At 41.6% G+C, this 12,895-nt stretch overlaps 1 protein-coding gene across 2 annotated transcripts in view; it reads right to left on the bottom strand.

Annotated features, from left to right (window-relative positions):
* Positions 1-5,191: 5,191 nt before the first annotated feature.
* LOC104919696 (cadherin-18) overlaps positions 5,192-12,895 on the bottom strand; it is a 167,406-nt gene continuing 159,702 nt past the window's right edge. For both annotated transcript variants that reach the window (XM_019279373.2, XM_019279372.2), the window contains exon 12: positions 5,192-6,366. In XM_019279373.2, coding sequence (XP_019134918.1) covers positions 5,861-6,366 — 506 coding nt within the window. In that variant the 3' untranslated portion in view covers positions 5,192-5,860. The remainder of the gene's footprint in view (positions 6,367-12,895) is intronic.

Below are 12,895 nucleotides of genomic sequence, written 5' to 3' on the forward strand. Positions count from 1 at the left end.
CGTCATCCCCTGAGGCATCAAGCCCTGGGAATTCTCAAGTACGTCCTTGAGAGTCCAGGGAAGAGTAATGAGTGCCGACTTGGCATTGAACTCTTGTTGGATATATTTGGGGACTTTCAGAAAAAGGGACCAGATCAAGCGAACATGGAATATTAGCGGTGCTCAGGTGGAGAGTAAAGCCACTACAGTGACCTGGGCTCAATCTCCAGCTATGGTTCTTTGAGCTTGGTGCTCTATTGAAACAGACCTGCTGTGTTTGTGGTGTAAGGATCCATGTTGCAGCCCGAGCAAATCTCCCTGGTTTGGCAGAAACATGAACCTTTTTGAACATGTAATACCCTCATGGTGGAAAGTCCTTGTTCTCAGGTTAAAAGACACAACATGTATTGGAAGAGGCATGTGGTGCTCTACAGCCATTTCTGAGCAAACAGGATCCCGACAGGTTTTAAGCTGTAATGAAAGAAAACGGTGAATGTAACACATGCCATGACTTTTCCATGTCCCTATTTTTACTAGCTTGTGCCTGAGCTGATGGTTTCTTTGGTTGGTTGGTTGGTCAGTCAGGTCTTTTAAATATTAACCTCAACAAAACACATGATGTATTTTGGTTGGAAGTCAATACATGGCCTGTTTGGGTTAAATAAACAAACCACAAAAACACCTTGTGGGTCAAATGTGTGATAACATGAAACATTTTGTGTTTAGCTTGAATGTGCCTTACTTTGGACCCTGTTGGACATAGCTGTTTGCCTTAAATCCTCAGTCTATATATACAGATATCTGTGATCATTGTCAGATACTGCCCAGGCCAAAGGTCTGGTGAGAGAGGATTTCCAACATTCATTTAACTTCTACAATTTTCCAAAATGAAACACCAGTTCTGGAAGCAAATACAATTATCTAAATCGAGCTAACACACTGACTGAAGACAGCATTTGGAAGTTGAATCCATGTGCATTAAGCTGTCTCATATTCATGAAGAGGTTTCAATTTCATGATGTAGCTTCATATTAGTCACACACTGCTGAAGAAAGTCTGCAACAGCCCGTCCCCACTCCTCCCCTGCATAACTTCTCAAGGCTATGTAGGTCAGCTGTCTCACTGATGGTGCTGTTTTGAGCCGTGATCTTTAAATTCTTCATTGTTTATCCTCTCATGGAAGGCAGGCGAGGTGAAGCACTGGGGAGACATGCTAATCAGCATCACTTTAAATCCTTATTTATTTATTTTCTTTGTTCCTGAAAGCAGCGACTGCATTTAAGAGTTCCAGCAATCAATTATGTAATTGTACTTTCTAAATATGCTCATTTTCAAAGCCCTGAATTCACAGGCACACAGGATTCCTATGATGACCTGTCAGCCCGTGAACATCAGTAGAAGATGTGATACTGATAAGTCATTTTGCATCTTAGAGTTGAAATCCTAACTTTCACAAAGTACTTTTTTTAAACAGCAAACAAACCTCTGCGGCTTCCCAAACTTTTGGGTAAAACAACTTTAATGATCGCGAGCTTGAATTTGAAAGGATTTTTAGTCTCTTTGATCTTTTATTTCCAATTCACCTTCACATACTCCAGAGTCATGAACATTTATAATATGCAAAGCTCTCCTCCATTAAATCATACTCTGTGTGAAAGCTTCAAACCTTCTTAGAAGCCTCTGACCTCAAACGGTATGAAAAGTAACACCGGCTGGCTCTGCTGGCCCCGAGGTCTTGGCTTACACATCCCTACCCAAAAAAAATAAAATAATTCTTACACACAAACACGCAGCATTACCTCTCAGGCAGGCAGATACACAAACATAAATGCACTTGCATTCTTGACCTGATATGCAAAGTGCAATTAAAGCTGCTTTGGTATGCAAACAGAATGTGTGTAAACAAAGTCTACTTTATGATGCGTGCGGCGCCTAAAGATATGAGGGTGTTCGGGGTGAAGGAGGCAGTAAAACATCATGAGAACCATCACTGCTTGCAATAGGACTGGTATTTTCTTAGATAATGCATTCAGCTTCTTTTGACAAAAGATAAAACCTCAGGAGCTATTTCCCCAACACATATCCTCATACGGCTTCTGAGATATTACCCTTGCCTTATCTTGGAAACATATGGGCAGAGCTTTGATAGATTGTGGCTCTATGAGGAAGAAATCTTTATTCAGGGAGTGACGCTTCATGTAACCCCCTCCTGGTGTCTAACACTTATCTTACTATTCACTTTCTGTACAAAAGCGCAATTTGGCGCTCCTCTGGAAACTTTACACCAACAAAAGCGCAATTTGGCGCTCCTCTGGAAACTTTACACCATTTTTTAAATTGATTTTAAAATTTGAGTTCATTTCTCAGCTGAAACTTATTCTTTAAGTGTCATGTATGCTTAATTACCTAACAAGTAACTAATTACCTCGAGATTAGTTTTCCCAGTCATGGATGAAAAATCCCCCTCCATCTTTAAAAAAAGCTTTATCCGCCACCACAAGATTTATCTTCCACACAAATTGCATGCCTATAGATGTAATAAGTACATGCTGTGAACAATAGACTGGCACTGCAGCTGAGGAAATTATGCTGAGTTCATGTCATTAGTCTGGCATGGAGATGCTATAGTGCAGGGTACAGTATCTATTGGGGGTCAAATTTAGTGTCTTCAGAGCAAATAGGATCCTTAATTACACGTAGTGAAATTGGTTAATGGTGTAAAAGGAAGCAAATGATTTCCTGCCCCAGAGCTGTTTATTGACTTTAACATCACGGTGCTCTGGGTCAAGAAAAGCACATTTATATATTAGTATAGTATTATACTTTTTACGAGTATACATTATCTAAACTCCACCCCGTCTGGTTTATAATGCAAGTTTTCTGTTTAAATATGGATAGCATTGAGGTTATCTTTTTTTTTAAACTTCACCCAGTCCGGATTACACTAATGCAATGTCTACAATCTGAATTATTGAGCCCACTATACAAATGAGCTTTTAGGCACCTCCAAGTCTCCCTAAGGAATCCCTTAACAAACACACAACGGCGCTTTAATTCATTTTACCATTTGGTGCGGCGTCCTTCTGTAACGACACAGTTATCCACCCAGAGCAGGGCTGTCTTTTTCCAGAACTACCTTTTTTAAAAACTTCCAGTTTTCACTTGTTTACACAGCCCTCCAGGGCAGATACTACTATATCTGTTACCCGAGGAAAGAAATTTTGACACTTTAGGGGCCTGGGAGTCATCAGAAAGTTGTGGTATTGTGGGGTTATGTTTCCCTTGGCAACCACACTCAGAGAGCTGAATGTAAAAAAATAAATAAAAAATGATGGATGAAATGGTGCAGGGTAATAGATTCTGGGAGTTTGGACTGACTGCTGCTGCAAATGTATTAAATTAAACAATTTGTGCACATTCAAAAATGCAAATGCCTCAACTCGGAAAAAATACGCAGAGAAATGGCGAGTGAATGTCAGTTTTAGGAACTTCCATACCTTTATATGACCTTTGCTGTGGGCCAGGCCTCGGGCTACTCACAAATATTGGAAGAATTTCTATGCTTGTCTCCTTGTTTCAATCAAATTGTGAGAGAGTCCCAGTCATTGTGTGAGGTGAGGGGAAATAATGAGCAAGGAAATGAGGACAAAGAAGGAAGCAGAGGATCGTCCTGGAGAGAAGAGTCGTGATGTCAGGAGGTACGAGTAGAGGGTCTAAAATATTCATTATCTTCCCCTCCTCTCCCCTTCGTCTATCTTAAAAATCCTCGTCAGCGTTTCCGAAGCAACCAACACTGAACAAGAGCATGACAGGACAGAAGAGTCAGGCCTAACTAATCAGCGTGTACAAAAACTCCATGTCCAAGTGATACAATTTCTGCAAGTTCGTGCTGATGTAAGTGTCCAAGTACTTTTTGTATCCTGTCATTATTACACAGAGAACCGGAGAGTTATGTTGCAAAATGAGACGTTCGCCATTCGTGGCAGCTATTGAACTCACCAGACATGACCCCCCGTTCTTAAAAACTGCTTGATGGCACAAAATGAGAGAAAAATTGAACCTTTTTGGAGGTAAGCAGGCTACTTTAGCTCCCCACTGTGAAAATGACACCACTTTGATGCTTATTTTATTTTTGTCTCTTAGATACGTGATGAATGCGAGATCTTTGTTCCCCCATGGATTTAGGGGATCCTTCCATTTAATGCTGTATCATGAAGATCTCATGGGACATGTTTTGAAGTAGGTTTCGGAACAAGGACCATGCTTACCGCCCTCTTTTTTCAGCTCATTGTTTTGGTTTCACGTCCCATACTCTCATTGTTCTGTTTTTAGTGAAAGTCCTCTAAAAAAACCTCCACTGCTTCCTTCTCAGCCAGCACCAAATGTCAGACAGACAAAGTCTGTGTGAACAGAGTAGAGCCCTTAGAGCCAGACATCTCCCTCAGGAGTAGGTGGAGACCACTCCAGAGCTAAAAGGAGAGTGAATGTTAGACTTGCACGACCCCACGTGAATGATAATTTTGCTCCCGGATGTGTAAATGTGGGAGCTTGCTAACATGTGTGCCATAGCAAAAGGTGATAATATGTGAGCGTGTTCACGGCTTGTTTTCGCTCCTCGACATGTAGCCAAAAACTCATTTGCAATCGAAGAACACGTGTGCTACATTCTGGCAAACTATGATGTGCTAACCTATCAGAATGTGACTGCTATGAGTGCACATGACCCAGATTAATACAATATGCGAGTGCTATGCAGCCTGTACACAATACTAATTTGCAGTATGTTTGTAGTGTTAATGATGCAAGATGTGCCCTGGAAGACGTCAATCAAAACACTGACAGCAGGGAACATCAGCACACTTGAAAACTCGATATGCATACCGAGCATACGCTCTCGTAAGTGTACTTACTCAAACACTCTGGTCTCAACACTTTATACAGAATGAATTAGTATGTATGATTTAATTTGGGGCACATCATCAAAGTTATCTGAATCCCCCAAAGCGGTGTTATTACAAAAAAGTGTCACACACAAACAAATGAGCGTATCCATGCATGGAGAGTCCTGCAGAGGAATGCCAACAGTTTTATAAATTGGAACGCTGACCATGAGGAGATCTTTGGGAATCTACCGGACGCCAATGTCCGCAAATACAGAGGGCTGATTTTGCTAGAGCCAATCACATTCATTGTTCTGTTTGGATTGTATTAATTACATACACCTGACCTGCTAAATATAATAATTACATAATATGCTAATTGTGTTTTAGAAGTGTCATTCTGCGTTGCCATGCCTCTCTTCAGCTCATATCAGAGAAGCACATGTATTCCCATATTTTCAGCGAGCGCTCCAGAGATTGCGACAACACGGAATGAATGACACGAAACATACTCTAAGCTCATCTGACTGGAGGTGTCGTTCTTGTGCATGTGGCTGGCTCAGCATCATCCTCTGCGTGGTGAATCATGAACACCTTTTTGCCTCCCACCATCACAATCTTAACTGCAAGCTGCCCTGTATATCCATTCTTGGAGGAAGAAGACACGTACAATTCTTTCACATATCCACTCATATGGATTTCAGGACTTTATTGAGCAATAAAAAATATACACCAAGGAAAATATTTTCCTTTTTCCCCATATTGTTGTTCTTCCATCCCATAATCTGATTTTAATATCTTCCAGATGAACGACCCATGATCCAAAGCGACAAAATGAAAAAGGGGAAAGGGAAAAAAAAAAAATAGGGCAGTCTTTTTAGCTCAACAGTAGAAGTTGAAAACCACCACGACAGTTTGAAAGCATCTGTTTATATTGTTCACTGAAAACTTGAAAAACGGATTTCAAACAGATTTGGTTTGAACAGTGGTGAAATCACAGACTAGGTCGTCACATCTGAATCTGCCTCTCCGTAGAGTTCTGCCAGTTTCTGGAACTCGGGCCCCCAGTCGTCCAGGTAGTTATAATCCTGCTCTGATTGCGTACCGGGAGAGTCTAAAGGACTGATGGATCCTGTGGGTGAGCCCTGGCCCTCGTAGGCGTAGGTCTGGAGGGAGTCGTAGGGCGGCACGCTGGTGTCCATGTCGGCCTCCACCAGTCTCTGCTTGATGAACTCGTGCACGTCCACCTCGTCCAGCTCCACCGACGGGCTCCGGCAGCTGCGGGACGCGCCACAGCGCTGCCTCACGTCCGGTCGTACGTCCCGCCGGAACTTAAGCTCTTCGGCGGCGGCTGGATTGCGAAGCGCGATGATGTCGAAGGCCTCGGTGTCCTCCTCGCCTCCGCCCTCGTCATCGTAGGTGACCACATTCTCTCGGATGTCCTCCTCGGAGATGATAAGAGGCTCTTTCTTGCTCCGCCTCAAAGTGATGAAGAGAACCACAATGGCTGCAACACAGAGCAAGAAACAAATCAATTTTCACATAAAAACAAAACAAAGAAAAGCTAAAAAGATAAAATAAAACCTAAATAATAATTAAAAAAAGACTTCATAAAATAAAACGACATATTTAATAGCTGTAGACACAAATCAGACAGAAAGAAAATTGCCTTTCTCAACAATTAAATTGACAAACCACTTAGCAGAACATCGTATAATGGAACATCTGATTGTGGTTACAATGCTCAGCCATGTTTTTTATGCAAACACCAATCCCAGTGCGTGCCTGTGTTTGTTAATTCATAGCTCATGACAGACAAACATGTTGTGGTTCGTAAACAGCCAACCAAATGAACTCAAGCAAATTTTATGCGCATATTCATTCATCGGGACACTAAAACTGGCCAAGCGGCAACGAGCTGTAAATCAATAATTTGCAATAGCCGACATTAGCAGTGGCTGTGTGATGATACTTTGAAAGCAAGCTGTTGAGATAATGACAATACACACATTATCATCATCTGTGGAGCGAACTGAGCCCGACACCCAGCCAGAATGCAATGCGTGCAAGGTAAACATGTGTAAGCATATGGAGACAAGTCTCGTGATCATCCTATAGGCTCGGGAATGCTGGTAATGTAGAAACGAGCCTGTTTTGCCACGTTAAAGAAAATGCAGCTTAAAGTTGATAAACGGCTCTGCAGACCGAGCTTACAGTGTGATGTATCTGTTCCAACTGTTAATGAAGTCATGAAGCCAAGTAATATTTGATGCTACAGCTTGGAACATGTTCCAACACCTAATGAGAGTTCTACTTCTTTGGGTTAATGATGACCTCCCTGCAAGATGTTAACACTAATATCTATTTAATAAAATGGCGTCAGGCAAGGAAAGTACATTTTTACAGCAGTGCAATATCTAAAAGGAGTTCATTATGCTACATTATCAGAGATGAACAAGAGCTGGATCAGTGTTCCCGCAGAGGCATCTTTGCCTCACAATTAAATTGCATTGAATGTTAGTAGGAGGGAAAAACACAAAAGATTCAGAGGAACAAGATTCAGCTCTTCCTTAAAGTAGACCTTAATGTTTCCAGCATCTCGGCATTCCACAATCTGTTCTGAGCTATTTATCGCAACACTACGGCGTTAGATCAGCCTCTCGGGATTAGAGGAAGGAAGGTGGTGGTGGATTAAGAGGAGGTACAGGTTTCAGCTTTCATAACGTCCTGAAAGCAACGATGCATTTGGCTAATCTACTGTATTTACTCAAGCAAATACGTTTGTGTACATGCTGTGGTGATTATAGCGTGCCGTAGACAGACTGTAAAGCAATTTTCAAAGAGATTTCAGGCTCAGTAGGCTCAGATTAAAGCTACGTTGACACCAAGCTTGAGTTGTTTAGTCTGACACCGTAGTCTTTCCTTCTTCGGTTCGCTCGGGCAGGTGAGAATAATCACATTCAAACAGTGCTACTACTGAATAAGTGGGCCGAGACACAAAGGAAATGCCAGACCTCTCTCAGGTTCTGTCATAAGTGAGAACCTGAACCAACCACTGTACATGAAATGTGTAATTAGATGTCGTCCCCTAGTGCTGCAAAAACAGTTTGAATGAAGCCACTGCAGTGACACAGCGGGGTTGCAGACGAAAAAGGAAAAATGTAGAATCGTTTGCAAAGAAAAGTTGAACTTGGCTAAACTTCTGCCACAATACAACGCAACCCTGTGATTGTCACAGTGATGAAACGACTGCCACTGTGATAGATTTTGTGCCATAGTGTTATAAACTGCTGTGCTGATTGGCCAACTTTTGAACAGGCCCAACATGACTAATGAGTGCGGTTGGGTGTGTCGGACCTGGAGCAACCACACTCAACGTCCAATGTCACAGTGCACTGGAGTACGCCTGTACATCACTGCAGCAAGGTGAACTAAGGTTAGTAAAGACAGGATTTTCCATTGATGATGGCGTTGGAACAACACAACAGGTGGATGTGTGTAATGGCATTGCCCACCATGTGCAACCGATAATCCAACCCCATGAACGGACTGAGAGAGAGCAGAGGTTCTGGCATCTACAGTAACAGCCCGTAGTTACTTGGAGCATAAATTAATAAAGTTATTATAAAATAATTAACACAGTCTGGATTCATACTCCTACAACTATTTCTTTATCTATTAACTGCAGGGCATGGTGGGATAATGGATCACAGTCTACTAACAGAAGTACTTGTTCCTGATTGTTATGATTTCACCTGCTGCTCATCAACCCGTGATGTAGAAAAGACCCGTTAGAAACGTTTGAGACTCACTATTGTGGTGATTATTTGTTACTCTTGTTTGTGAATTGAACACGGCCAATCCAGTGCTTCAGGAACTCGTGTCTCGTCCTAGCACCTGCTCCTGAAGTCAGCCCTGCACCTCACCACCACCACCACCACCATCAATCTGTAGCATTCTGGATCTCCTCACCTCACCTCACCTTTGGTTCTGTACACTATAACAGATTGAGTTGCAGTTGTGGAAGTAAATGTAGAAAACAGCAAAGTAAACTTTTCCATTACGGAGTCAAGAAATGTGCTTGACTGTGCAAAGACGACACCTTTTCGACAAATGTAATCACGGTATGCACAGATTCTTCTATGTACAACATATTTTTCATTGTTCAGCGCGGCTCATTGCCTGTGTTTTTAATGAAATGTCCCCCCCAACCTCCATGTGATTAATCTATGGAAAAAACAAAACAAATTCACTTCACTCCACCTGGCTGCAGCAGCACCCCCAAGTGAGGTTACAGAGGGTGCAAAATACAATTTGTTTGGGACAGTGCTTATCGCTCAACGTGTTTTAAAGCAACCAATTACACGTTGTGAAGATTTGAGAGTAAGGGGGGTGAGCTGGGTCAATCACACTGAGCAGAACTAGAAGAAATAAAGAACTTTTTCATTTATTTCCCCACACATCTTCTCGAGCTGCTATATTTTCATCCACTTTCAGCGCCCACATATACAATTTAAAGCCTTTTTGTGGTTTAGGGGTAAACACAGGAAATGCACAACTGTTACCCAGACACGCCGTTAATGCACTTTTTATTATTTACCAGCATTTCATACACCTGACTGCACTTTCCACAGTTCATGAACTCTTTATATTTGTAATATATTCCCATTTTACTGTACTGTTCACATCATATTGTAATACACTCTCTACATTAACGCTCCCTTAATGGTCTATTCAGGTCATTTCATGTGCCTAGCAAAGGCCAGCAGAGGTCTAACTGTTGCTCAGCACACTCTTTATGGCATTGAGGAACTTCTCCGGTCTAAATATCTGTTTGCAAGAGTAGAAGCAATTGCAAAGGTCTCATTTATGTTGCATTTAACTGGTTGTGGAAGATTAAACCAAATAAGAGGCCATTTGATACAGTTTCTTACAGCAAGAGAGGAATTCATACAACATAATTAAAAAGTCATAATTCCGATATCTGAAGTCAATTCTTGTTTTGTTGCCATCTTTTTTGAAATTAGTATATTACAGTGCAATGCATAAGCCGCATCATTCATCACAGTATTTTTAAATTAAAATAAATGTGTTGTATATTTGAGAAATAACCTTGGTAAAATAATCTTGGCCTGATCATGTTGATGTTGGCAGTTTGCCTTTTAGCTTTTTAACTTGTTGCTTTGGCACTGGAGTGAAAAGGAGTCAGTGATTATAATATAGTGCAAAATAAGATCCTCAGATTTAACAGAAATATTCTATTTTACAAAAAAAAAAAAACATTAGCAAAAGTTCATTCTAGGTTATGGTTGTGTTTTTAATCCAGTACCTCGTTTTACTCAATTAGTACTGTAATACTGAACAATTTCATTTGAAATCAAATCAGTGCAATCCAAAAAATGATCCCCTTATGAATATTTTACGTTATTTTAGTCACATGGAGATGCCATTATCAACTGAGCAAGCCCGGAGATTGTTTGTATCCTTTCCGCAGGCTTAATTAGGATGGCATATTAGAGGGCACAGAGATAAAACATGGACATTAATCGGACAGTTGGAAAACAATCAGACACGAACAAAGATGAGCCAGAATTAAAACAACCAAACACATTTTTCAGTCCTTGGACTTTTCCTTATATCTCTTACATTGTGTTCATGCAAGACATATTTTCATTTTGCCCAATAACGCCATTTAAAGCCAAACTATCTCGTCATTTTGCCCAATAACGCCATTTAAAGCCAAACTATCTCGTGATTTTATGGCTGCAAGGAGATTTGAACAGTGTCTCGGTAAATGCTGACACATGCTGTAGCTTCCATTAAAAGGTTACTTCAGATTTTTTGAGGCCTTTATCTGTAGCGAGTGTACCAACAGTAAGTAAAACCAGTAGTTGGCAAGCCTCCAGTTTAGAGAAGCAGATACGAGGACCAGCGTGGAAGCTAAGCACCGCTGTGGACGAGGGCAGCAACAAAACGTATTTTAGCCACTCAAAAAAAAAAAGGGGAAAAAAATCAATATCAGTTTAGGTGTACACTAAATTTAGAGTATTTTCCCTGCTTTGCCTTGGCGTCAGACAGCCCTTTCCGATGAGAAACTAAAGTCTTTATATCGATCTATGCTCTCTTCAAAGCATGTACTGGAGAAGCACTGCGATGCGCTGCACCCGTGGGGACGGGGGCCGCAACAAAACGTGTTTTAATCTAAAAGATTGTCTAAAAATTAGGAAAAAAAAGGCCCAACTTTATCAGCAGACTCCTTTGACAAAACCAGTAATTACCTCGCCGCACATGCAATCGCTGTTAATGACTTTTTTAAATTAATAAATGCACGCAGGATGCTATGTGATCAGAAAGGGATCGGATTGAGCCAGATCACATTTGGATGTGTCACCAGTGTGCGAAAGAAGCAAGTGCTAACAAAAGGCAAGGCATTGCTCTCCATGATCTGGGATGCATTTGCATACTGAGATCCAATCAAGAGAGCAGAATCATCAAGATTAACCTCTTCATAATAGCAGGCATAAAATGCAAAGGACTATAGATTGCATAATACAGGTAATGATAGAGATCACATGCTAATGCCAGGTGTTAAATATTGAGGTTTGATAGATTCAAAGTGCAGAGAGCATATGGAGAGAGGTTTGCATGATATGCAAGAAAAAGATACTTAGTATGTGTGTTGGACACCCACATTTAGCTTTTTCTTCATTGTACCAGACATGGTGAGTTATGAAAAAAAAGGTGCAAGTCAAGTGACTGACCTAACGGAGTGGAATCTGATTTATTTTGACTGCGACCCACTGACAAAATCTCAAATCTCTCGGGGTAACGGGTTACCAAATCTCTGTTCGGTAGCTGAGCTGTGTGAGACACTTCACTTGCTCGACTTGTAACTGGAAAGTGTGAAACTGAAAATGCAACACGGGTCAAAAAAGAGAGAGAGAAGGTGTGATGAAGTCCTGTTTCTTATTCTATTCCCTCCATCCTCACTGCTATCTTCCTTGGACTGATGATTAGTGATTCAGCGCGTGTCTCTCACTCAAGCGTTCGCTCCAAACAGTGGTTATGGCCTTTTGTTCGCCTCAGCCAGAGGGTTTGGCGTAGAGGGGGAAGACGGCTCGTATGAATATGCATAACCTTCACGGGCTAATATCCACAGACAATCACGGTGAGGAGGGCAGAGCAGTAACGGGCGAAGCCGTGTGACTCGACTGTTTTTGTCTGATCGCTTCCTGCTGCGGAAGAAGAAACTGGTCGGCGGCGTCTCTCGTCTCAGATTTGTTGACTTTGACAAATTTAATGAGTTCGGTTTGATCTTTGACTCGAGCAGACCACGTCGAACATGCTCCAATTCATTTCTTTAATCTGACCTGTAAAGCTGACAGTCCAAATTCAAAGTGACAAGATTGTATTTCTAAGTTCGTGTGTGTGTGTGTGTCTCTATATATAAAATCATTTGCTGTCACTGCAAACACTGGTTGCTATAGTAACATAGTATACTCACTGATTGAAGACATTTACTGCTGCAATGTGCTGGTAACACACACACACACACACAGCCGTGTTTATTTATTTTGACCTTATTTCTAATAGTTTTTTTTGACAGGTCCGTGACGAGGCGCCACATTCCCCCATGCATCTTTTTGCTTAGTCACAGCATGTGACGTAAAACACGTGCCGAGGTGCAGAGACACGATGGGGAAGAAGATTCGATTGCATAGTAAGAGAGCAGATTTGAATCGGGCTTTCAAATCATCGACAAATGTGATTCAGGTCGAATCAGATTTCCTGATTCGGGCTTCCGGTCTGAACATGACCGTGGGTTATTCTCAGAATCCTTTCAGTTGTACACACCTCCTCTCTGAATCACACTGACCCTGCAATCTCTATTCGCCTCTTCTTTGTCCTCACCCTCTCCTCTCCAGTCACCTCTCCTCCAGCCTCCTCTCTCTCTCTCTCTGTAGTCTCCTTCTCTTCTGTCCTTCACATTCTTTCCTTTTTCTTCCACCCCTGCCCTCTCCAACTCTTTCTACCCT

This window comes from Larimichthys crocea, chromosome XXIII (assembly GCF_000972845.2).
Source record: "Larimichthys crocea isolate SSNF chromosome XXIII, L_crocea_2.0, whole genome shotgun sequence".
Taxonomy (NCBI): domain Eukaryota; kingdom Metazoa; phylum Chordata; class Actinopteri; family Sciaenidae; genus Larimichthys; species Larimichthys crocea.